Source organism: Danio rerio, chromosome 8 (assembly GCF_049306965.1).
Source record: "Danio rerio strain Tuebingen ecotype United States chromosome 8, GRCz12tu, whole genome shotgun sequence".
Lineage (NCBI taxonomy): Eukaryota > Metazoa > Chordata > Actinopteri > Cypriniformes > Danionidae > Danio > Danio rerio.
Window position 1 is genome coordinate 28,140,450 of NC_133183.1, and position 26,563 is coordinate 28,167,012.

Genomic DNA, 26,563 nt, shown 5'->3' on the forward strand with positions numbered 1-26,563 from the left:
ATAACAAAACAACTCGCATATGCACACTTCTTATGTTTATACACACACACATACACACATTCAAATGACATTACTAAGAATAGTTGAAAATAATGAATTGAAACATTGAAAAATAGATAATGACAAAATAACAAAAATAATAATACAATAAAAAAATGCATGTTTACAAACATACAATTCACATAATATTCATATACTGTATGGTTCCCTAAGAACCACCTTCCGCTTCAGTCTAATACAGTTCGATATCTCTTTTTTTTTCCCACAATTCTATGGATGAAGTATCTATGTGTTTCCTGCTTAATGCAACAGTCCTTCTAACTAAAAAACCAAACTCCAAAATTTTTGTCTTTCCAATTGTAAGTTCCATTAGATACAAAGCAAGAATACAGAGCTTGGCATTCAAAGGGATGTTAACGTTAAACATGTCTGACATACTTTCAATTGTTGCTAGAGGCAGTGGTATAGTGTATCTTTATTATCTAAACATTTAGTAAATGCTCATATTTAATCTAGTTTGCACTTTTTTGTGCACAATTCAATTGCAATATGAATTTAATGTCTTTACTTTTACTCAGAATGTGTAAATGTGAGTACAAACTTTTAAATATCACCAAGTTTGTGTTTGTGTTAGTATATGTGAGTGTGAGTGAGTGGCTTCTGGGTTGAAGATAGATTCATGTGTGTATAATGTATCAGTGTTTTCCTGGGCTACTGGCCAACAGGTGTGTGTGTGCGAGAGAGAGAGAGAGGGTACACGGTGTGTTGGGGGGCTTTGGCTGTGCAAGCGATTATAAATATTTCACCCTCTTCTCCGGTTCCCTTTTGTTCATCATCATGGTGGCTCGATGGCCAAACCCTTTAATCCACAGCTGAAAGTATGAAAGCCTGAGCAGCACGTGAGGGGGAGATAGAAAAGCCTGAACAGAATTTGAAAAAACTGGAAGGAAATATTTTATTAAACCCGAGCACCTTGTGAATTTATTTTTACCAAAATTAAAAGAAATATGAAGAGAAGATAAGTTGAAGAACAAAAATAAGTAACGTGAGTATAAAAATAACTACTGCTTGAAGATATTTTGCAAATGCAACCAGCTTTAGTTGTTATAGTTGAGAAGTTATTTGTTTTATTCATATTTTGAACTTTTATATTTATGAATTAAATATTTTGTAATGTTTAGTTAAAATTTTGTGTGTTTTTTCCATTTTTTAAACAACATTTAATATTTATACAGTTTTTCTTTTAATTGCCAAGTTATTTTGGTACACAATGTAAACCGTTAAATATTTACTTTCATTTGGTTTACTTTGTGTTCTAAAATAACTAAACATTAACATTAAATGTTGCTAAAAAATGGCTAAAACGCATCACAAATCATGTACATATTAGCTTTGAAAATGTTATTGTTATAAAGAAATATTTAGAATTTTTATTTAATCTATAATTTACAAAAATAACAGGGAAAAAAGATTAAAAATGTAAAAATAATGGATGAAAAAAAAGAAAAAAAATGAAATAAAATATGTATGTATGTATATGTATAGTTTTATTTAATCTTCAGTAAAGAAAGATTTATCAGTGTGAATTTGTGTTTTATGAGGCTAATCTCTTTGTTGAGGGAAAAAGATGTCTCGATTCAAGGAAACGCATAAAGAGATGGATTCTAGAAAGAAGGCCACTAAGACGACACAGAAACGAAAGAAAAAGGCTGAAAATGACAAGGTAGGAGGTTTCTGCTGCACAAGCATGGCCAATCTGGTTTTTAAATACAAGTAAATATATAGTAACAGTGCATTAAAACTCAAAGTCAAAGGCTTTTTAACCCCTGCTGAATTCGAGAGAGCAATGCATGCATTTATATCCTGACATTTGGACTACTGCAACTCAATTTATATAGCTATTGGTCAATCAGTTGAAGTCAGAATTATTTGCCCCCATCTTTCTTTTCCCCCATTTTCTGTTTAATGGTGGGACGATTGTTTCAACACATTTCTAAACATAATAGTTTTTAATAACTCATTTCTAATAACTGATTTATTTTATTTTTGCCATGATGACAGTAAATAATATTTTACTAGATATTTTCATGACACTTCTATACAGCTTAAAGTGACATTTAAAGGCTTAACTAGGTCAACTAGGCTGGTTAGGGTAATTTAAAAACGTTTACAATTTTACTACTTGTTTTTAAGGTTTTAAATGGTCTTGCACCTTCATATCTTTCTGAAATTGTGACTGTTAACATATCTGCTAGATGCTTAAGGTCATCAAGTCAGAAATTGTAAAAAGTTCCCATCAAAATTAAAGTAAAAGGTAGACCCCAAATTGTGGAACGGTCTACCTCTCTCTAATCTCTACTGAATCCACGTTCAAGAGGAAACTGAAACTTCACCTTTTAGAAAAGGCTTTTAATACCAGAGCCAGCTGAGTTTGCTGTTTTATGTTGTATGTTGTTTTATTCCTTTGATCTTATTTGATCATTTTTAATACAATTTTATGTACAGCACAATGGTCAACAACTGTTGTTATATTGCGCTTTTTAAATAAAGTAAATCTAAGTCAAGCAATTAAGAACTCTTTACACAGTAATGATGATACATGTACTGTATTTTTTACAGGAAAATGGAGTGATGTCAAAAGAAAGGCTTCCTCTAATTGGTTCATCAGGCAACAGATCTGCAGGTATAGAACACACTTTACCTTCAAATGTCAGTCTATATGGAATCAGTACTGCAATTAATATGAGGCAAAATTGGTGGATGAGCAGAAATCAAATGTTTTCTGAGAACTTATGTAAAGGTTCACTGCATGCATGATATATAAACTGTTTACATTGATCTTGTCTTCACCTGTGTTACCTGAGCTCTTCAACAGACAATGCAAGTGTAAACTCAAGGAAATTTAGGAGGTGTTAAATTAATTAGCTGCTATTGTCCCAGCATTCGCCTTTGTACTTGTACTTGTTAGAAGAGATTGGAACTGAACATGTGTGAAAGGGGGATAACGAATTCTGCAAGATCCTGTTTCCTCCTCGAAGTGCTAAACTTAAAAGATAATTGCTTGAATTGAAAACGTTTTGGTGAAATCTCAATACAGATTTGCAATTGTGAGAAATTTAGTTCAAAATAGACCAAGTTGAACATCCTTTTGCCTTTAGAACCTTAATCATTATGGCATGGAGTCATCAAGATACATTAATCATTCATTCATTCATTCATTCATTCATTCATTCATTTTCTTTCGGCTTATTCCCTTTATTAATCAGGGGTCGCCGTTGCTGAATGAACTGCCAACTTATCCAGCACATGTTTTACACAGCGGATGCCCTTTCAGCCGCAACCTAACACTGGGAAACACCTATACACACTCCTTCACACACATACACTGCTAAAAAATTTGCATATTCTATTCACCTACAGTGCATGTCTTTGGACTGTGGGGGAAACCGGAGCACACAGAGGAAACCTACGCCAACACGGGGAGAACATGCAAACTCCACACAGAAATGCTAACTGGCCCAGCCGGGCTGAAACCAGCGACCTTCTTGCTGTGAGGCTATTGTGCTACCCACTACACCTCTCTGCTGCCCCATACTTCAATCATTCATCAAATACTTTGATCCAAAAAGAAGGTCGATGATTTGAGTCCCAGCTGGGTCAGTTGGCATTTCTGTGTGGAGTTTGTATGTTCTGTCCATGTTCGCATGGGTTTCCTCCAGGTGCTCCGGTTTCCTCCACAGTCCAAAGACATGTGCTGTGGGTGAATGCAGCCTTTACAATGCAAACTCAGATTGCATCACTCTCAGCAATGCAGTGTCAGACACAATGCACTCAATGGAGTGAGTGACGTCACGGTGACGGGTTGGGTTAGGGGTGAGATTAGGTGAGCGCATTAAAAAGCTAAAAGGTAAGTAAATGATGACAGACGTTTCAGTCTTGGGGTAACTTAAGTTGAAGAAACAGTTGCACTAATTGATTTTAGCTCCTGGTACCAACTAAACTTGTCATTTCCTATTGATATCAGCAGCTGCCATAACACAAGCCAATTATAACTTACTTTCTGTGTTAATTTATGGAACAAGCGTAACACTAGTATTAGCACAATTATTCCTTAATAAGACAACAGCAGTGCACTAAAAGCTGAAACATTTTCGCTTGTTCACACAGATCCACACATTTGACTTAAACACTGAGTTTTGTATGTCAGGCCAGTAGATGTTTTGTTTGTCAAACAGACATAAAACACATCAGCATAAGAAAGTTTACATTCTAATTATTTCTATATTTAAAGGGATAGTTCACCCAGAAATGAACATTTCCTCATCATTTACTTAATCTAATTGTTCTAAAGTTTTATTATTAATTTCTTTCTTCTGTTGTACACACACACACACAGGCACACACATACACACACACAGAGGTATTCTGAAGAATGTTGAAGAAAAACAGCCATTAAAATCCATAGTAGTAAGACACAATCTCGCACACAAACGCATACACACGCACACACACACACACGCACACACACAAAGAAACACTATAGAATCAATGGCTGTTTGTTTTCCAGCATTCTTCAGTTATTTTCCTTTGTGTTCCAGAGAAGAAAGAAACTCATGCAGGTTTGGAACAAGTGGAGGCTGAGTAAATTATAAATACATCAAATTCAATATAATTAATTAATATAATGTTTAATTAGGTCACACTTTATTTTTATGTTCAATTTGTTGAATTTAAGTAACATTGCATCTACATGCCAACTAATTTTTATTAGATTATAAGTAGACTGTTAGGTTGGGGTTAGTGTTAGTGTAAGTTGACATGTACTTGCAAAGTTTCTTATAGTCAGTTAAATGTCTGTTGAAAGAGCAGTATCAGCAGATGTTAAGCAGACAGTCTACTAATACTCAAATGGACCATCAAAATAAAGTGTTACCTTTTAATTTTGAATAAATTTAATTATAAGAAGAAAATAGTCTTTTGTTCTGAATGTAACATTTCTTTGTCTGCTTTACTTTCCAGCGAGGCCTTCACTCCTCACTCCTCATCACCCTCTTCAGCCCGACTCCAGAAAGCGTGGTCCTCTTCTGGTCTCTTCGGGGGCCCCTGACAGCATGGCACCATGGGAAGGCTCCTCCCACTCCGAGTCCTCCTTCAGCAGTTTCCCTCCTCCACCCTCACCGGTTCCTCTCGCCCACTCAAAGCCAATAACAGCTCCAGATCCTCCTCCTGCTCCTCCTCCTCCCTCCTCAAACCCTCAGCCTGACACAGAACACAGCACCCGGGTGAAGCGCAGGCCTGTCCCGCCACGACACCCCCCCAGACCCCCCCGGCTGCCCCCTCTCAGGCAGATCAGCAACCTCAGCTTCTCCCGCAGCTTCACCTTCTCCTTTTTCGAGCTGCCGGTTCATCAGTCTGCCAGGAGCCGCGCTGAGAGACTGCGAGATCTCACTCTGCTGCTCCGGCAGTTTCGCTACTGAGGAGAAACCTACGGCTGTAAGTGCACATCTACAGCAGAGATGCAGAGCTGTGTGCACACATTCACACCAAATGCTCAAAATGACCAGCTTATGGCTTCTGCCATGATTTATAGATGTATTATTGTAGGTTAAAGATAGACTTTGGAATGTTTAGGATTTTTATAATTTTTTTTATTTCATTTTTTGTTAAAGTTTTATTAACTTGTATACTTTGTCATTTTTTTAGTTTTTGCTTTAAAATATGTCTATATACTACCTGACAAAAGTCTTGTCGCCTAAATGAGTTTTAGGAACAACAAACATTTGGTATCAGAAGTGGCTTATATGAAAGGCAAAGGCCTTTAGTACACTTATTTTACCAAAATAAAATATGATCATGTCTTGATTTTTAATTATTTAATTAGGACAGAAGGTCTGACTTTGCTTAGACAAAAGTCTCGTCACTTAACAGAAATAATGTACAGTATATAAAAAAAAGTTATGGTGCAGTGGAAACAAAATTAATATTAGGCATGACTCTCATGAGCTTAGAGGACTGCATCCTCACATCTCTGCAATGACTCAAATAACTTATTGATAAAGTCATCTGAAATGACAAAGAAAGCGTTCTTGCAGGACTCCCAGAGATCATCAAGATTCTTTGGATTCATCTTCAATGCTTCCTCCCCCATCTTTCCCCGACATGATTAATAATGTTCATGTCTGGTGACTGGGCTGGCCAATCCTGGAGCACCTTGACCTTCTTTGCTTTCAGGAACTTCGATGTGGAGGCTGAAGTATGAGAAGGAGCGCTATCCTGCTGAAGAAATTGCCCTCTGCTGTGTTTTGTAATGTTATGGGCAGCACAAATGTCATGACACGTCAGGCTGTTGATGTTGCCATCCAGTCTGCAGATCTCTTGCACGCCCCTATACTGAATGTAACCCCAAACCATGATTTTTTCTTCACCAAACTTGACTGATTTCTATGAGAATCTTTGGTCCATGCTGGTTCCAATAGGTCTTCTGCAGTATTTGTGATGATTGATGCAGTTCAACAGATGATTCATCTGAAAAATCTACATTCTGTCACTTTTCCAAATGATCAACTAGAAGTCAAGCTATTATTATTTGCTGCTCTTACAAATGTGATCGACAACAAGACTTTTGTCAAGTAGTGTCGTTTTCATTTTTGTTTAGATTTGTTTTAATTTATTGCACATAGATTTAGTTTTTATTTAAACAAATATTTATTTTCGTTTATTCAGTTAGCATTTATTTAAGTAACAAAAATGTTCATACTTACCAAATATTGACATTAAGTTTCTGACTCAATTCTTTGTTTCTTAAAGTCTGTATGAAATCAAAATGTACAATGTTTATTTTGCTTGTGCACATTGTTTTTTGTTTAGGTGAACATTGAATCTGTGCAAGTCTGACCATTTACTTGGAAGTAGTGTTTCTTCTGTTGACGTCAGTTTGACTGCTTCTGTCAGCCATCTTTCTGTTAGTTTCAACAACATCCAGTTCATGTAATCATCTTAAATGAGACCTCCTGGAGTTAATAGAATTACTCAGAAAAATATATTTTCTTTTTTGTCAAATAAGTTTTATTTGGTCATTGAATAGACTTACAATAATCACAAATTCCAGGATTCATTTTCTGATATGCATAAACTTACAAAAACAAAACAAAACCAAAACCCCAACCCAACCCCAGCCTGTAAGTGTACAATACAGTGATAATCAAAACAACTTTTTAGTTCAAAATATATTTTCTAAATTGATACATACAGAGCCGTTTGATTTATTTGCAGTATTTAGAGCAAGTACGTTATACTCACTTTCTTTCGGCTTATTTCCTGATTTATTTACAGTGGAATGAACCACTAATTGCATTAGTTTTACACAGCGAATGCCCTTCCAGCTGCAACCCAACATGGAGAGTATACAATCCTCAGTGCTGGGAAACACCCTCACAGTCTTTCATTCTCATGTCTGTGAACTGTACATTATAAGCAACATTATTTAATGTACCTGTTAATGAACTGTAATCTCTTTACCTTGTCAGTGGATAAGTAATGTTATTACAGTAATTAACTAGACAGTAAAGTTCGTCGAGACAAACTTTGAGGCTGGCTTGACAAAGCCTGTTGGTAATAGTTTATTTAGTTTAAAAACAGTTTGAAAAAGTATAAGTAGCATGTTATTAGCATGATTCTAGCATGCATTAGCATGATTCTAGCATGGATTAGCATGCTATTAGCATGAGTGTAGTACAAATTAGCATTTTATTAGCATGATTCTAGTATAAATTAGCATGTTATTAGCATGCTTCTAGCATGAATTAGCATGTTACTAGCATGATTCTAGAATAAATTAGCATGTCACTAGCATAATTCTAGTATGAATTAGCATGCCTCTAGCATGATTCTAGCATGAATTAGCATGTTACTAGCATGATTCTAGCATGAATTAGCATGTTACTAGTATGATTCTAGCATGAATTAGCATGTTACTAGCATGATTCTAGTATGAATTAGCCTGTTACTATCATGAATCTAGTATGAATTAGCAGGTTATTAGCATGATTCTAGCATGAATTAGCATGATTCTAGTATGATTTGGCATGTTACTAGAATGATTCTAGCAAGAATTAGCATGTTACTCGCATGATTCTAGCATGAATTAGCATGTTATTAGCATGATTATAGTATGAATTAGCATGTTACTAGCATGATTCTAGCATGAATTAGCATGTTACTAGTATGATTCTAGCATGAATCAGCATGTTACTAGCATGATTCTAGCATGCATTAGCATGTTACTAGCATGATTCTAGTATGAAGTAGCCTGTTACTATCATGAATCTAGTATGAATTAGCAGGTTATTAGCATGATTCTAGCATGAATTAGCATGATTCTAGTATGAATTAGCATGTTACTAGAATGATTCTAGCATGAATTAGCATGTTACTCGCATGATTCTAGCATGAATTAGCATGTTATTAGCATGATTATAGTATGAATTAGCATGTTACTAGCATGATTCTAGCGTGAATTAGCATGTTATTAGCATGATTTTAGCATGCATTAGCATGTTACTAGCATGATTCTAGTATGAATTAGCATGTTATTAGCATGATTCTAGTATGAATTAGCATGTTATTAGCATGATTGTAGTATGAATTAGCATGTTACTAGCATGATTCTAGTATGAATTAGCATGTCACATAGCATGCTTAGGTGGTTGCTAGGGTATTCTGAGTGGTTGCTAAGTCGTTGCTAGGCAGTTGCTAGGGTGTCCTGAGTGGTTGCTAGGTGGTTGCTAAGATGTTGCTAGGCGGTTGCTAGGGTGTTGCTAGGTGGTTGCTAGGGTGTTCTGAGTGGTTGCTAGGTGGTTGCTAAGGCATTGCTAGGCAGTTGCGAGGGTGTTCTGAGTGGTTGCTAGGTTGTTGCTAGGCAGTTGCTAGGGTGCTCTGATTGGTTGCTAGGTGGTTGCTAAGGTCTTGCTAGGCGGTTGCTAGGGTGTTCTGTGTGGTTGCTAAGATGTTGCTAGGTGGTTGCTAGGGTGTTCTGAGTGGTTGCTAAGGTGTTGCTAGGCGGTTGCTAGGGTGTTCTAAGTGGTTGCTAGGTTGTTGCTAAGGTGTTGCTAGGGTGTTCTGAGTGGTTGCTAGGTGGTTGCTAAGGTGTTGCTAGGTGGTTGCTAAGGAGTCCTAAGTGGTTGCTAGGCGGTTGCTAGGTGGTTGCTAGGGTATTCTGAGTGGTTGCTAAGGCGTTGCTAGGCGGTTGCTAGGGTGTCCTGAGTGGTTGTTAGGTGGTTGCTAAGGTGTTGCTAGGTGGTTGCTAGGATGTTCTGAGTGGTTGCTAGGTCGTTGCTAAGGTGTTGCTAGGCGGTTGCTAAGGTGTCCCAAGTGGTTGCTAGGTGGTTGCTAAGGTGTTGCTATGTGGTTGCTAGGGTATTCTGAGTGGTTGCTAAGGCATTGCTAGGCGGTTGCTTGGGTGTCCTGAGTGGTCGCTAGGCCCTTACTAAGGCATTACTTGGCCGTTGCTAGGTGGTTGCTAGGCGGTTGCTAGGGTAATTTGGGTGGTTGCTAGGCAGTTGCTAGGGTACCCTGGCTGGTTACTAGGCAAGCCTCACATACATGCTTGATAAAACATTTATACTTAGTAAGCATTTCTAGCAAGTTACAGTACTTGGCTAGTCAATATTAGCATGTAGCTAATCACTGCTAGCATGTGTAGCATATAGGAAGTTCCGTTTGCTAGCATTAGTCAAACAAGCCAATCCCCAAGTCTCTACGATGTTCCGATGCTGGGATATAGCTGTTGATGAATGGTTGTTAGGGTACTCTGTTTTGTTGCTATGGGCGAGGTTACAGAGTGAACTTGAATGTGGTTGGCTGTCTAAGTCAAATGAACCAACTCCCATGTCTCTATGACACTGCTATGCAAAGATATGCATCTTGGCCTATTTTAATGGAAGTCTATGGAATCAATTTGGGGGCGTGGCTTGTGAGCTTCATTATCATATTGAGATGCTCATTGGTTGTGTGAGTCAGATGAGCCATCCCCCAAGTCAATAGGACACTGCTAAGCAAAGATATGCATGTAGGCCAGTTATTAACGTGAGTCTAGTATGAATTAGCATGTTACTAGCATAATTCTAGTACAAATTAGCATGTCATTAGCATGTTTCCAGTATGAGTTAGCATGTCATTAGCATGATTAGCATATGAGTAGCATGTTGCTAGCATGATTGGCATGTCATTAGCATGTTAGAATTATAAGCATTTAATAGCACAGCTAATTACAGTCTATAGGACAGTTGCTAGGGTGCAGTATGTGGTAGTTAGGGGTGTGGCTAGAAAGTTAAAAGGCCATCAGTGATTGGCTGCTGGCTAGACTGAGTTAAATGAGCTCAGCCATTAGTCTCTATGACAGTCTGATGCAGAGTTATGAGCTCACAAAGTTTGATCCCATGTTAAGTCAATGAGAGTCTTTTGTAATGGAAATCTACGGGACAGTTGCTAGGGTGCAGTATGTGGTAGTTAGGGGTGTGGCTAGAAAGTTAAAAGCTCATCAGTTATTGGCAGTTTGGTAGTCTGAGTTAAATGAGCTCAGCCATTAGTCTGTAGGACAGTCTGATGCAGAGTTATGAGCTCATAAAGTTTGATCCCATGTTAAGTCAATGAGAGTCTTTTGAATAGAAGTCTATGGGACAGTTACTAGGGTCAAAAAGTGGTTGCTAGGGCGTGGCTAGAAAGTTTAAAGGTGATTAGTCATTGGCAGTTTGATAGTCTGAGTTAAATGAGCCCAGTTAGAAGTCTGTGTGACAGTCTGACGCAGAGTTATGAGCTCACAAAGTTTGATCCAATGTTAAGCCTATGGGATTTTTCCGACAGTCCCGGGACGTTTTTCGGAAAACCGAAAGTCGGATCAGTCTGAGGAGATATAGCAACACGAGTCAGAATAGTTTGGAGGTCTGGAGCAAGTTTGGTGGTAATAGCTCAAAAGCTCTAGGAGGAGATAGAGTCAGAAATTTAGTCTCAGAAGAATAATAAAAAATATAATAATAAGTTTAAATAGCATTTCAGTAGTCTGGCTTTGACAAGCCAGCCTAATTACTTTGTAACTAACTAGTTACATCAAACACTGTTAGCAATGTTGAAAATCACGTTTGTTGAAACAAATGTTTTTAATTTTTAGATTTTTTGATGAATGGACTGTTTAAACCAGTTTTTATTTCAGTATTTGTTTTGTTTTAATAAAATGGTGGAATAAAGTAGTGGAAAAATATATACTGAGTAATGGAATTTCCCCACTTTTTTCATGCATTTGTAAAAGGCTCATTACATGTATATTTAGAGCATGTGTGGGTGTGAGCTTTTACTACTGTTTTTGGCATCTGATGTTAAGCACGGTCACCTCCTATAAACCAATGGAGCACAGAACTGCAGAAAATGACCACAGAGATTATTATGCAGGGTGAAGAAAACACAAGACAATATTAAAGAACAAAAAACAATAATACAAGAGAGTTCATCCATTCCACAGGTGTCCTGGGGTTTAGTTGATCTGCTCAGGTCATGTGCACAGGGGTAGTAAAGTGGTTTCCTCAGGACAGACGGGACAGAATTCAGGGAACTCTCTAGACAAGGTAAGAAACTAATTGATGATAAGCTTATTTTCTTTTTATTACAGCTTTCTTGCGCAGTCACCTGTCCTCACGTGTGCAGCTTTCATCTCTTATCAGTTTGGCTTTTTGATGTACTTACACACTTTAACCCGTCAGTCTCCACTTTAATCAGTTACACTAAATAAAAATGAGATATATGTCCACAGTTATGTAATAAATTTGTTGTATGTACTTGCTTGTTAAATGTATATTGTGGCAACATTGCTTTCTGAAGCATTTATTTTTTCATCACACAAATAAGGCTTTAATCAATAGTCTTAAACTGTAAATTAGTTTTCAGTAGATAGATATAATACACACACAAAAAAATGTTGGGTTGTTCAATCCAAAGTTGGGTCAAATGCAGACAAACTTTAATGTTGAGTTATTTTTGCAATTAAATTTGGGTTTGTCCATAATAACACTAACAGTTAACCAGACATTTTTAGTGAGTAGACAACTTTTTTGTTAAATAAGCATTTGTTGAAGAGTTCTGCATGTTCTCATTGGATATTACAGCCGTGCCTCCCACAAGGAAACTTTATAATTGGCCAGTCATTATCTGGGGAACATTATTAAATGAAGTACTTCAGTAAAAGCAGCGACAGGTTGAGCACCAGCCCTCGCTCATGTGATGTTGTGTAATATGATCTCTGCTCTCAGGAGTGGCCGATTAAAATCTTTCACCTTTGGTCGAAGACAGGCGCTTTCACTGATCTCAGGATAAATGCTGGATTACAGACTGTAAATAACCCTTCGAAGACACTTAATTATCAATATCTTCAATTACAGCCACTGTTAACTTGTGAGGCCGGTTAATAATCGACGATTTGTTCCAATAGTTCATGTCCTCAAAAATAATCTCTGTTTATGACTTTATATTTTATCCACGGTTTCTCGTGTTCACAGATGGACAATGAGGGTTTTTCGCCGAGTGACAACAGTGTCAGTGTGGTTTATGGTTTAAATGAATCCCATCTCGACATCCAGGGGCAGCGCAGGCCGAAGCAGAGGCGCTCAGTTTGGGGGAAACTGAAGGAGGAGCGCTGGTAAGTCCGGGATGTCGGGTGTCTGTAGAAAGTTTATTTAAGCACCAGAAAGAGACGGTAATGTGTGTGTTTTTGTGGTTCAGGTGTTCATGGGCGAGGCTGAGGATGTGTGTTCTGTCTGCAGCTCCACTGCTGTCATGGCTGCCGCGGTACTCGATTAGGAGAGACGCGCTCGGAGATCTGATCTCGGGCATCAGTGTGGGGATCATGCATTTACCGCAAGGGAAGGACGTTCATCTGGGATAGTCCTATAGCTATTTGTTATGTAGATGTTAAAGTAGTTGACAAAAGTATAGTACTTCATTGGTATTTCTTTAAGTGAATAAAATAAAATTAGATAAACATATTAATAAATAGCAACAAAATAAAGCAATAATATATGAAAGAATCAACAAACCAGACACATCTGTTTTACAATTTGTTTTGCTTTTTTTTTTTGCAAATAAACACAAAAAAGTTATAAAAATATATAAATAACAAAATACTTTAACTCTAAAACATAGGCTATATAAAGTACAGTATTAAATCAAATATTAATTTCAAATATGAAAAGTTAAACATTACAAACTATGGTAAAGCATTGAAATGTAGCTACATATTAAATTATATTGTACTATATATATGTGTGTATACACACACACACACACACACACACACATATATATATATATATATATATATATATATATATATATATATATATATATATATATATATATATATATATATATATGTATATATATATAAATATACAAAATTATATATTTTTATATATTTTACAAAGTTATATACAACGGAGCATATAAATAAATGCAATTAAATTGTCTATTTTAATGTATCAAGCAACTTTTGTCAATCTTTGTAAAAATTATCCATTATTTTCAATCAGGGGTGCGTGCGTGCGTTTCAATTTTCTTTTACAGGAAAAAAAAACACTTTCTGTCTCTGACCCACATATGACACACAACAAATTTATTTAGTTGAATAAAGCCTTTTCTCAGTACAGGTGTCAATGCTGATTTGAGTCTTTTTTTGAGAGTGCAAGCACTTGAAATGTCAGCTCTGTCGACACCTACAGATCTGCTTTATCGCCTGGCAGCCAATAATTTCCTCCACAATGCACTGTGTTTGAAATCAGACTGATAATGTGGACAAAATGACTAATTCTATTGTACTGAACTGCACACACGTCTCTGCACACAAACTGCTCATTTTCTGTCTTGTTTTTCTCTTGTAGGGATGGCTAATGCTCTGCTGACTGCCGTTCCTCCTGTGTTTGGACTGTATTCATCTTTCTACCCTGTTCTTGTCTATTTTGTGTTTGGTACATCAAAGCACATCTCTGTGGGTGAGTGAACAAACACTCTGCAGGTGCATTTCCATTGTGTTTTCTTGGCAAACAAAAAATGGATATGAAAGGAATAATGCCATAAAGCGAAATCTTGTTATATGCTGATTTGTTATATATATATATATATATATATATATATATATATATATATATATATATATATATATATATATATATATATATATATATATATATATATATATATATGGTAACACTTTACAGTAAGGTTCATTAGTTAATGCAATTACTAACAAACAGATGAACTAATCGTGAACAACACATGTACAGCATTTATTAATCATAATTGAACATTTACTAATGCATTACTAACATCCAAGTCCATGCTAGTTAACATTAGTTAATGCACCATGAGTTAACATGAACTAACAATGAACTACTGTATTTTCATTAACTAACGTTAACTAACAAGAACAAATACAGTAGTAAATGTATTGTTCATTGTTTGTTCCCCTTAGTAAATGCATTAACTAATGAACCTTATTGTAAAGTGTGACCATATATATATATATATATATATATATATATATATATATATATATATATATATATATGTATTTTTATCCCCAGTACTGCGTTTTGGCTGGAAGTGCATCCACTGCGTAAAAAGCCCGGAATAGAGAATTAAAAGAAAATTCTGCAGACTCCACACAGAAACACCAACTGACCGAGCCGAGGCTCAAACCAGTGACCTGCTTGCTGTGAGGCGATAGTGCTACCCACTGCGCCACCGTGCAGCCTATGATATAACATATATAATGTAAATAAATATCTATTTAACTAATATATAATTCTAAATAATAAATAATGACCAAAAAGGTCAAAAATTGCAATAACAAAACAAATACTTACATAAATTAAAGTTTAAAAATAAGTCTATATCAGCTATATATAATCAAAATAGTCAAATATAATGAAGGATAAAATGTGTATAATTTAAAAATAAAATAAATAAAATACAGAAAAAAAAGTATTTATTAAACAAAAAAATATTAATGCAAAACAAAATGTATTATAAAATGTACAAGAAAATATGCTATTAGATACATTTTATAATAAATAAATAAAATAGCAAAGATTAATTGCATCTTAAACATAATTTATCATTAGTTTAAATTTTATTTTACAGTCCATCAAGTTTTCCATCAGATTTTAAATGATTACTCTGAAAATCTGTCTGATCCTCAGGCACTTTTGCCATCATGTCTGTGATGGTGGGCACAGTCACAGCTGATGTGCTTCTCCCCGGCAGCAGCAGCACAGAGAATCAACATGCTGATAGTGCTCGTGTGGCTCTTGCGTCTCAGCTGACCATCCTGTGTGGGCTAATACAGGTAAACACACACACCAGCTGTATGACCTCAGCCTTAGTGTGTTTGTATAGACCATTTTAAGGGGTGTAAACAAAAACAATGTTCCCAGCGTATTTCCTGTTTTACATTTTTTATTTCTATAGCTTCTGAGAATCTAAAAAGAGCCACATATTGATATATAATGTTATGAAAGCTGTTTTAACATTAAGTTATGATTGAATTGCCTCTTGTTACAGTTAAGAAATAGTTCGATAACAAGCAGGAAAATGTTCATGGGCCAATTACTGTACATGACCACATTGGGTCTCACATTGGGTCTCTCTCTCTGCTCAGATTGTGCTGTATGTGTTGCGCTGTGGAGGAGTGTGTCGATGGTTGTCCAAGCCGCTGGTCAGTGGATACACCACAGCCGCAGCCGTCCATGTGGCCATAAACCAGCTGCCTTTACTGATGGGCATCTCAATCCAGAGGCATAGAGGCCTGCTGACTGTCGTCTGGGTGAGCATCAGTCAATATTCGGTTCCCAATCTTTTTTTTTTTTATCTTCAAAAATAAAAAGTGTTCAAAGTTTGTTTTAAATTATGTCACTAAATGAGTTCATGTGACTGAATTGCAGGCTGAGTAAATGAAAAGCCACTGTGCCATGTCACCATTTACAAAATCATGCTACATATTCTAAGGATTCATTAAAGAGCCCATATTGTACATGAAAAAGGGTCATATTTCGGTTTTATGGGTCTCCAACAACAGTCTGATATGCACGCAAGGTCAAAAAACACTTTCATGGTCTTATAATATGCATTTATTTTAACCCATTTATCCCAGCGACTCCCATATGAATCGTTCAGTGATACATTTCTTCCCAAACCCCTCCTTAGCGCGAAGCTAATCTGCGCTGATTGGACCGATGACAGCCTGTTGCGATTGGTCGACAGCGTTCACCGCTAGATAAATGCCCGGCGTGAGACAAATGCCCAGCGCGGTTTGTCAAGCCCCTGGCGGACGGGCACGCGCGATAACTCCGTGACCGTCATAACCCCCCGCACGGGAAGTATGAATGGCACTTAGCAGTGAAAATGAAACCGATTCACTTTTCTAAGCTGTAACTTAGATCATTTCTATTTGCAATTATTGCTGTGGCACCTCTTGCGTGAAGTGTTATATGTTCTCAGGGCTTACCTGTAATCTGCTTTGCCCAAAGATCCCATCCCCAGCCAGGGGGATTGTAGTGCTCACCAGCGTGTAGCAGGCTGCCTTTGTGCCTAATAAACTGGCCTTATTTTGCACGCACCCCTGGTGTATTGTCTGCCCATTCTCACAAGTCTCATACACCAGTCTTTTCTAATCCTTCCTTTAACAAATGAATTAATCGCCCACTGTAAGTGTGTAGACTGCTGAATCAATTATTTCCCCTCACACTTCCAATAATATCCTGGTAAGCACAGCATCTTCTTGACTCATGACTTCAGGATCTGTTTGTTTTCTCGGCTGTGTTAGTGGGCGGGACGCAGGTTTAAACTTTCCCGGGTTTGCGCCCAAAACAACTATGTTTCGTAGTCACGTCACACCGAAACGGCTAAAGACTCATTATGAAGACAATTCATTTTAACCACTGAGTCGACTCTTTTTTTTAGATGAATCAATAGTTTTAAAACTGTCCACTTTCAGGTTTAAGCCTTAGCTGGATATTTCACTGCACTTAGATCTGTGTTACACACTACATGCAAGCTCATTTTCGAAAACCCACAATAGGGACTCTTTAATATTCATATGTTATTATTATTTATCTCACATACACCATTTCTTATTGATAAAAACTGGGAGTTGACTCATATGCAACTATTACAGAAAGGTCAAACACTCATTGATGCTCCACAAGGAAAACATATTGGGAGGGGGTAAAAACTTTTGAACCGAATGTAGATGCTTTAATGTAGTTTTGTAGTTTAGAAGCTACAGAAAATACTTGCATGTCGATAAAACATTTCCCAGATGTCAAAGCGAGTTAAATTCACCCAGATCTTCCAATTTAAAACACATTATCTCCCCTGGCTGAATGAATTGTTTTCTTTTTCTGAAGAAGAATCATAAGAGTCCCTCAGTTGTCCTCAGTGATCCCAAAATCATAAAATGCTAAAAAACCAAAGAATTTGTGGAACCTGAAGGACTTTTGCTGAAGAACAGCAGCGATTGAACTGATGAAATGATGAACTCGTGAACAACCATCAGTAAACAAAAACAAATACAACTGCTGGTCATTCAGAGAACAATCAAATGCGTGTAAACTATTATTTTCTCTTGTGGACTATACGCTACGTGCTGAATTCCTTAATTTTTTTACCCTAATAAATAAAGTAGTGTCAGGATCCTCACTATATTTCTGAGTTAGAGTTTTGTTTAGGATCGTATTTTGGCTGGGCCAGTTGGCATTTCTGTGTGGAGTTTGCATGTTCTCCCTGTGTTCACGTGGGTTTCCTCCGGGTGCTCTGGTTTCCCCCACAAGTCCAAAGACATGGGGTTAATGTGAATTGGATAAGCTACTGTACATCCGCTGTGTAAAACATATGCTGGATAAGTTGGCAGTTCATTCCGCTGTGGTGACCCCTGATTAATAAAGGGAATAAGCCGAAAAGAAAATGAATGAATAAATGAGATAAATTAAACAAATGCAATGACAAAACTAAATCCTCTTCCTTATTCTTCATTGAGAACAAGGTTCTTAAGACTTACAATATACAGAAGGCTGTTAAAGCAGACTTCTAGTCTCTATGCTCCAGCCTTTTATACATTATTCATGCCCATGAACTTAAAATGTATGAGATAAATTAAAATGAGATTAAAAATGTATGTATTACTCTTTCTACAAATGTTAATCAAACCATTGTAATGAAATGACTTTGCTATGTAAATAGAGAAAATAAATCCTTTTCATCTTTAAAGCAAAGTAATAAGTCCTTCTGCACGAACTAGGGTTATACACTTTTATGGTCTACTACAATCATACAGTAAGATATATGTGTCAGGAAGCACAGTTAAGCATAGCAAAGCATTTGTTTATCAGCTCTTGGGCAGGTCGCTCAAGGTCTTCTCATCCAGGGCCATTGTTCCTAATCGGTGAAGAACATCCTCCTCTCCTGATAAGTCTCCCAAACTTCCTCTAGTCTTCGATTGCAGTAATTTAAAATGAGCTTCCGTTGAACAATGTGTTCCCCTTTACTGTAACTATTAAACTGACCATCTTTAGTAGATCACCCTTGACCTCTGCAAACTCTCTGTTAAGATGTCTCTGCCGTCTCTTACACTCAAAAAAATATGTTTGCTGTTTGTTCAAGCTGCTTATTTGAAATGAGCTGAAACAACACTAATCTTGAGGTATTTTTGGGACAGCTTGATTGTTTTATGTTCAATCTATTCAAATTTGTAATAAACTAATGAGATAACTTAAGTTTTTGATGTGGGCGATGCGGTGTGCAGTAGGTAATGCTGTCGCCTCACAGCAAGTAGGTCGCTGGTTCGAGCCTTGGCTGGGACAGTTGGTGTTTCTGTGTGGAGTTTGCATTTTCTCCCCGCGTGGGTTTCCTCCGGGTGCTCCGGTTTCCCCCACAGGCCAAAAACATGCGGTACAGGTGAATTGGGCAGGCTAAATTGTCCGTAGTGTATTTTTGTTAATGAGTGTGTATGGATTCCCAGAGATTGAAGGGCATCCGCTGCATAAAACATATGCTGGATAAGTTGGCGGTTTATTCTGCTGTGACCACCTCGGATTAATAAAGGGACCGAGCTGAAAAGAAAATGACTGAATAAATGAATGAAGTTTTTGATGTTGCCCCAACACAAATCAATTGTGTGAAAGCTAAGATAAATTTTTTAGTGTATGCTTCTAGTCTCTAATAGCTGTTTCAGCAAGGCATAGGAATATCCGAATATGTAAGTAATGTTTTGTGTCTCTTACAATTAATGTCATTAAACCATCCAAAGACCACAGTAAACATCTTTTTTTTTGTGAAATATCTTCTTATATAAAATTATTCACATTTTGCAGATTTTGCAAGGTATGTGTGTAAACTATATATAATTAGTCGTGTAAACAAATTGTTGATGCAGTGAGTTTCTTTATTGTATAAGAATTGCATATGTAGCCATTATTATTGTACATTTCTTTACAATCCTCAGACTTCCTGGCTGTGGCCATGGCTGAATGCTCATGTGTGTCTTTCAGATGTTTTCCAGCATCGTGTCTGGGATCAGAAGAGTTTTACCGGCGACACTGGTGGTCTCCTTCATCTCACTGGTGGTACTTGTTGGTGGCAAGATGGTGAATTCACGCTGGAGCACTCGATTCCCTGTTCCATGGGAGCTGGTGCTGGTGGGCACACACACAAACTAACTCCACAATATTTTTTTTCGATTATTTTAGTTCTTGCTGGTCATGAGAAATTAGAAAGTATTGAGTCCTTAATTGAGTATTCTTTGGAATCAGAATGGTTTTACTTATTCTCAAAAACAAACAAGGAATATTTTTTTTATTTACAAAGAAATAAAAAGAAATAACATAAAAATACTTTTTTATTAATTATTTATTTATCAATAAATTTATTGTTTATGATATATATGAATTGTTAAACAAGATTTTGTGCAATATTTACATTGTTGACTGCTTTAACACATGTTTATTTCTGTAAAAATAAGAAACTAAAATATATATATACATAATAAGTTGCATTTTAAGGTTACAGAGACCATAAACATATAATACTGTATTGTTTATGACGATAAAAAACAGCTAGCAGCTAATGTGCTAACTATATATAAGAGCTGCGGAAAAAAATGGTTTTATGCCTAGATGTTTTAGTGCATAGAGATCTGTAAACATTAACAAATCTTATTTTATTTACATATAATTAATATAAGTAATTCATTTTTCAGGCTTTTCAGACTTAGTCTCTATTTCAGAGGTCGCCACAACGGAATTAGTCGCCAACTATTTCGGCATATGTTTTCTTCCAGTCGCAACCCTGTACTGGGAAACACCATAAACAATCAATTCACCAACAGCACATGTCATATGTTTGTTATATTGTTTGTTTTAATATAAATACAGCCGCTCATTGTTTGTTCACATTAGCTTTTGATTTTAAAATAGCTTGACATGTTGACATGATATTACCCATGATTAATAAATGCTTTAAAACAGTTTTGTTTTTATTGTTAATGCAGTTTACTAATGTTAAGAAACGTAACTGTATTCCAAAGTGTTTGAATAACTTTAGTAACTCTGACTGTATCTTTCCAACACTAATATGGTTTCTTAATGTTTCTAGATTATCTTTGCCACTCTGTCATCAGTGCAGTTGGATTTGTCGGGTCAGTATGGAATACAGATCATTGGACCCATACCGACCGGGTCAGCACAGTGCCATATCTCTTTACAAAACCATTAGCACCAAGTATTTAGGTTTTAAAACTAATTCTCTCCCTTCTACCTTCCTCTCTTTTATTTGTCCCATTTTCTCGATTTATGTTGATCTCGAAGTCTGTCACCTCCCTCCCTTCCATCATTTTCCTTCTCTCAGGAGCTGGTGTCAACAGCTCTTGCGCTGGCGGTGGTTGGCTATGGTTTCCAAGCTTCACTAGGCATGATGTTTGCTCATAAACACGGGTATCCCTTTCACAGCAATCAGGTAATTTGTAAATTTAACAGTTTGTTTCTATAGTGTAGATGCTCATATTGTAGCGCCCCCTCTGTCATATGATGAATAGTCTCTCCCTCCTGTAGGAGCTGTTGGCGATGGGTCTGTGTAACTCTATTGGGGGGGTGTTCCAGTGTTTTCCAGTAAGTGGATCCATATCCCGCAGCACAGTGCAGGAGAGCACAGGAGGGAAAACTCAGGTGAAAAACAATCTTGTGTTACTGTCAGATGTACTGTACATGCATAACAATTTTCTTACTGTTTGCAAAAAAAAACATATCATCTGGGAGGATTGCATTCCTGTCTGAATGCAAGAATGTGAATGCTTCTATACTTTCAGTTGTAATACATTCGTACAATATTTAACATACTTCAGTAAGTTTCAGAATAAATTAAGTACATACTACCCTGAGGGGGAAAATATTTTGTACGCACTGCTTTTTATTGCTAATTTGAGTGATGTGTTTTCTGTTTATGTTGGAAACCAGTTGCTCTAAATCAGTGATCACCAAACTTATTCCTGGAGGGCTGATGTCCTGCAGATCTTAGCTCCAACCCTTATCAAACACACCTGAACAAGCTAATCAAGGTCTTGCTAGGTATACTTGTAACATCCAGGCAGGTGTGTTGAAGCAAGTTGGAGCTAAACACTGCAGGGACACCAGCCCTCCAGGACTGAGATTGGTGACCCCTGCTCTAAAACATCTCGCTGAGATGGAGAGAATTATTATGTTCTTTCAGAATTTGTATGTAACTTGTTTTGTTTCAGCAATTAATACTTTTCTACAGCCAGGATGCACAAAATTGATCAAATATGACAGAGTATAAAGGTTTTCTGCTACAAAAAATACATCAAGATTTCCAGAACAAAGTAATCAGCCCAAATGTGTGATGAAATGTACTTTAGAATGAGTTATCAGTTGCTCGACTGGATTCTACATAGGCAGTGATTACATGAAACATTATAGATTTTAATAAATAGATAGTTCACCCAAAATTGAGAATTCTGCCATTGTTTATTAACCCTTTACTTGTTCCAAACCTGTTTGAGTTTAATCCTTTTTTGAACACAAAAAGAAGATATTTTAAAGCAAGCTAGAAAACTGTAACCATTCACTTTCATTGTAAGAAAAACATATACCATGAAAGTTAATGGTTACCGCTTTCCAGCTTTCTTCAAAATATCTTCTTTTGTCTTTAACTTAAGGGTTGAGGGTGAGTAAATTGTGAGTTAATTTTTACTTTTTGGTGAAATAGGTTTAAAACTGCTAAGATTGAGACAATAGCTATTTTTATTCCTTATTTTTATTGAATTTTCTATTGAGTTGAAACCAATCTTTACTGTAAAAAGGCCTACTTTTAGATAAAGGTCAATGTAGTAAAACTTTTATTCTGTCTTTTTTTTCCTCAGATGTCTTCTCTTGTGTCTTCACTAGTAATTCTGTTGATTTTGCTGAAATTAGGCCCACTTTTTCAGCAGCTACCAAAGGTCCTTTTTCCTCCTTCAATTAGAAAGTATTTATTATATAAAGCATGCTTTTATGGTGACTTTTTGTTTGTTCCAGACAGTTTTGGCTGTCATTATTTTAGTGAATCTCCAAGGGGTTTTTGCACAAGTGAAAGAAGTGCCCAAGCTTTGGAATACAGACCGCATGGACTTGGTAAGTATACTTAACTGACAAAAGTATACCTCTATCAGATTTCAGCTCCGGCCTCTGATCCAAGGTGTTTCCTGTGTGTGCTTCCCACTGAGGCTGCAGGTAGTGTGGGTAGTAACGCTGCTCAGTGCCCTGGTGTTTAATCTGGACCTGGGGCTCGGCATTGCAGTTGTGTTCTCTCTCCTGACCATCGTCTTCAGGATACAAAGGTGAGTCATCTGCATATTTATCTGTAATATTTATTTTCTCATCGTTCTCATACTAACACTTGTTCTTTTGCTTTCTGAATAATCTCAGGGCGAAGTCTGCGATTCTTGGGCATATTGCTGGCACAGACTGTTACAGAGATCTGGATAAATACTCAAAGGTAGTGTACACATAATGACCTTCTAAAAACAAGGTTCAGCGGCGCAGTGGTGCAGTGGGTAGCAATGTCGCCTCACAGCAAGGAGGTTGCTGGTTCAAACCTTGGCTGGGTCAGTTGGCATTTCTGTATGGAGTTTGCATGTTCTCCCACATGTTCACGTGGGTTTCCTCCAGGTGCTCCGGTTTTCTCCACAGTCCAAAGACATACACTATAGGTAATTTGAATAAACTAAATTTGAGTGTGAATGTAAGAATGTATGGGTGTTTCCTATTGTTGGGTTGCAGCTGAAAGTGCATCCGCTGCGTAAAGCATATGCTGGATAATTTTGTGGTTCACTTTGCTGTGGTGTCCCCAGATTTATAAAGAGACTAAGCTGAAAAGAAAATGAATGAATGAAAAATAAAACAAACAACATCAAAAACAATTCTGAGGGGGAAAACATAAACAAAACAAATAAACAAGCAAACTTGACTGGGCAAACACAACACTGAAGCACACTGCCACATAGAATACAAGAGTACATAAGAAATAAAAATTACCATGCACTCACACATGCTACATGCGTGTTCCGATGCCAACGCCAACCAAAACCAACTAGACTGGACTGCTGAGAATGAAAACACCATCCGGAAAACAAAACAACAAACCCACCAGGACAAGAGTGTGCATCCCGAGCACGCCTGGACCTCACCGCAGCCAAGACGGCGCTCATACAAAGACGAAGACAGACAATGACAGGAAATATATGTGCTTGACCAGAAAAAACTCGAGCCGAGCACAACATTCTAGACAAGGCAGGACTAGTGTCTGGACTCTGCCACCAAAACAAGGATTAACAAGATCGAAGTGGCAGAATCCTGACAGTAACCAGCACATATTTCTGATAAAATATATTTATAAGGTAATTATTAGTCACTCAACTGGATTCTACACTCTGGTATCTGCAGATATCCCTGAATAATCAGCTAGTGATATTATTTTTAAGTAATGTAATGTCCTGTATCGGTAAACATAGTATTATAATACAAAACGTGTTCATTTTTCTATAGCATTTAAGTATCTACAGTATGCATGTTCTTTGGAGTAATTAGACTGAAGTAATGATTAACTATTAAAAAATGAGACTGTATTTTTGAACAAATATATGTATCGTAGGAGTCATGTAGTAAAACTATAATACATGCTTATAATTTAATGAATTTTGTGGGTTTTAGGCAATCCAGGTGCCTGGAGTGACTGTGTTCTCCTGTTTTAACCCACTTTACTATGCAAATGCAGATCAGACCTTCACATCACTTAAACAGGTACAACCTTCATTATATCTTCCTGCTTTCTATTTTAAGTTTTAACAGATTTTTATCTGTTTTTATTTTTTATTATTTGTTTTTAATTTCCTTTTGCTTATCTCTTTTATTCCTGTGTATTTAAAGTACTTTGAATTGCCACTGTGTATGAAATGTGCTATTTAAATAAACTTGCCTTGCCTATATCTTTCATTTCTATGTGCTATATATTAAGGCAGTCACTAAAGGCATTAAGGAGAATCCAGAAATGTGTCCTCCAAATCAGCAGGGGGCTTCAAGTGCCCAACATTGTGTGATTCTGGAGCTCAGCGGTGTCACCTTCATGGACTCGGTGGCTATGGGCTCATTTAAATCAGTCAGTGGCACAAAAAAGCACATAACCACACGCAGAAGTGATTTATTTTCACCGGAGAAGAGCAGAATTGGTTACCCATTACTGACTCTCATTAACTCCTCACCAATGAATAATAGCTGAGATTCTGCATGTCATTGTGTGTGATTTAAGTTTGAGCGCAGACGTGCGTGTCTTACTGCTCTCTCTGGGTCACAGGTGCTGCAGGACTTTGAGAACAAGCAGACTTTGTTTTTCTGTGCTGCATCTCCAGGTTATGCATCTCACACGTTCAATTTTGTATTTATTTGTACTGTGGCTTTCAGTGGGAGTTTAACCATGTTTTACACATTTAAGACGAGACAGTGCAAGCATTTTTATCATGCACCTGTCTATTTTGAGATTTAGGGCTTTCAGGGTGTTTTTTTTCCCATCAAAGCAAAGAAAACTTCCATACTTTTAAGCGGTTCCTTAATTGTACTTTATCAATTGGTGTCTGTATAATTCAATTATATACATATTTCAAAGACTGTTTTCTCAAAACAGACTTTTTACTTTAGAACTGAGTCACAAATCTGTCTTAAATTAGAACTTACATTGATCACACTTACAGTTTTATTATGATTATCTTCATATTATTCCTTTTTATGTTCATATTTTATGGGTATTTATATAGCCTACCTCATGATTTACAAAAGACAGTTTGTGGTGTTGGAATTTTAAATTATATAAAAGAGATTCCCAAAACCATGTGTAAAACCCTTTTTTTTCTTGCCATAATGCATTCATATATTTACTATACATATATTTTCATTCCCTTTGTCTCTAGATGGTTTACTGTCTCAGATGAAGAGTCATGGTTTAGTTCCAGATCTTCTGTCTCTTTCTTCATTTTTCCCTTCAGTGCATCATGCAGTCTTGCACTATCAAGGACTACAGGTGTGTATGTTTTATAAAAAGTTATTTTACGCTGCATTTTTGCTCTTTTAGTTTGTGTTGGGCTGTTTTAATTCCCTTCTGATTCAATTTTGCATCTATTTTTAGAATATTGGCACAGAAGTTACAGAGTTGTGAACTGTAACGAACTCTTCCTTTAATGACTGATGGCAAACACATCAATCTACAAGAACTCTCATCATGGTGATATGCAGCATCATGGTGATATGACCATGATTAGTCAACCTTTTACTATAAAATATAAAGTGTCCTCAAAACATTGTTTACTTCATATCTGTTATGCAACATTATCATTTATTATTGTCATGTTAAGTTTGATGATGAAGAAATAATTTATGTGCAAAACAACATGGAGTTCATCTAAGAATAGTCAAACTGCACCAGCTCATTGCAATTCATTTCAGTTCAGTTTTTGAACTAAGTAACAGTAAATAACGATGAGAGTAAATAATATTTTACTAGTGATTTTTCAAGACACTTCTAACATTTAAAGGCTTAACTAGATTAATTAGGGTAACTAGGCAGGTTATTGTGTAACGATGGTTTGTTCTGTAGACAAACAAAAAATATTTAGCTTAAAGGGGCTAATAATTTTGACCTCAAAATAGTTTTACAAAAATTAAAAACTGCTTTTATTCTAGCTGAAATAAAACAAATAAGACTTTCTCCTGAAGAAAAAATATGATCAGACAAAAAAAATTTCCTTGCTCAAACATCATTTGGGAAATATTTAAAAAAGAAAAACTAATTTAATAGGGGGCTAATAATTCTGACTTTAACTGTATGTATGTATATATGTATGTATGTATGTATGTATGTATGTATGTATGTGTATATATATACATATATATATATATATATATATATATATATATATATATATATATATATA

At 36.5% G+C, this 26,563-nt stretch overlaps 2 protein-coding genes across 12 annotated transcripts; both read left to right on the forward strand.

The window, feature by feature from the left end:
• The first annotated feature begins 729 nt into the window (after nucleotides 1–729).
• LOC101882928 (uncharacterized) lies at nucleotides 730–11,263 on the forward strand. 3 transcript variants are annotated; one of them, XM_073910439.1, is made up of 4 exons: nucleotides 730–1,045; nucleotides 1,628–1,723; nucleotides 2,620–2,683; nucleotides 5,020–11,247. In XM_073910439.1, the coding sequence occupies exons 2-4, from the start codon at nucleotides 1,628–1,630 to the stop codon at nucleotides 5,475–5,477; spliced, it is 618 nt and encodes a 205-aa protein (XP_073766540.1). In that variant the 5' UTR covers nucleotides 730–1,045; the 3' UTR covers nucleotides 5,478–11,247. The 3 variants fall into 3 exon arrangements, with proteins under 3 accessions (XP_073766540.1, XP_073766542.1, XP_017213077.1); XM_073910441.1 differs by having other exon boundaries at nucleotides 732–1,045; nucleotides 1,620–1,723; XM_017357588.4 differs by having other exon boundaries at nucleotides 822–1,045; nucleotides 1,602–1,723; nucleotides 5,020–11,263.
• Nucleotides 11,264–12,308: 1,045 nt separating this feature from the next.
• slc26a6.1 (solute carrier family 26 member 6, tandem duplicate 1) lies at nucleotides 12,309–26,403 on the forward strand. Of its 9 annotated transcripts, none has more exons than XM_073909575.1 (19): nucleotides 12,309–12,438; nucleotides 12,543–12,682; nucleotides 12,766–12,880; nucleotides 13,920–14,030; nucleotides 15,240–15,385; nucleotides 15,698–15,862; nucleotides 19,584–19,730; nucleotides 20,686–20,768; nucleotides 20,898–21,045; nucleotides 21,141–21,254; nucleotides 22,466–22,543; nucleotides 22,620–22,715; nucleotides 22,815–22,921; nucleotides 23,010–23,079; nucleotides 24,294–24,383; nucleotides 24,598–24,738; nucleotides 24,934–24,988; nucleotides 25,544–25,653; nucleotides 25,759–26,403. In XM_073909575.1, exons 4-19 carry the CDS (start codon nucleotides 13,922–13,924, stop codon nucleotides 25,786–25,788), a joined length of 1,689 nt encoding a protein of 562 aa, XP_073765676.1. In that variant the 5' UTR covers nucleotides 12,309–12,438; nucleotides 12,543–12,682; nucleotides 12,766–12,880; nucleotides 13,920–13,921; the 3' UTR covers nucleotides 25,789–26,403. The 9 variants fall into 9 exon arrangements, 8 of the variants coding, with proteins under 8 accessions (XP_073765676.1, XP_073765677.1, XP_073765675.1 ...); XM_073909576.1 differs by having other exon boundaries at nucleotides 12,766–12,831; XM_073909574.1 differs by having other exon boundaries at nucleotides 12,309–12,377.
• The last annotated feature ends 160 nt before the right edge of the window (nucleotides 26,404–26,563 follow it).

Coding starts and splice junctions, on each gene's coding strand:
- slc26a6.1 (XM_073909575.1), top strand. CDS start 13,922: ATGGCTAATGCTCTGCTGACTGCCGTTCCTCCTGTGTTTGGACTGTAT. Junction 21,046..21,140: donor ATCCCTTTCACAGCAATCAG/GTAATTTGTAAA, acceptor TCCCTCCTGTAG/GAGCTGTTGGCGATGGGTCT. Junction 23,080..24,293: donor ATCTGGATAAATACTCAAAG/GTAGTGTACACA, acceptor TGTGGGTTTTAG/GCAATCCAGGTGCCTGGAGT.
- LOC101882928 (XM_073910439.1), top strand. CDS start 1,628: ATGTCTCGATTCAAGGAAACGCATAAAGAGATGGATTCTAGAAAGAAG. Junction 1,724..2,619: donor AAAAGGCTGAAAATGACAAG/GTAGGAGGTTTC, acceptor TATTTTTTACAG/GAAAATGGAGTGATGTCAAA. Junction 2,684..5,019: donor ATCAGGCAACAGATCTGCAG/GTATAGAACACA, acceptor TTTACTTTCCAG/CGAGGCCTTCACTCCTCACT.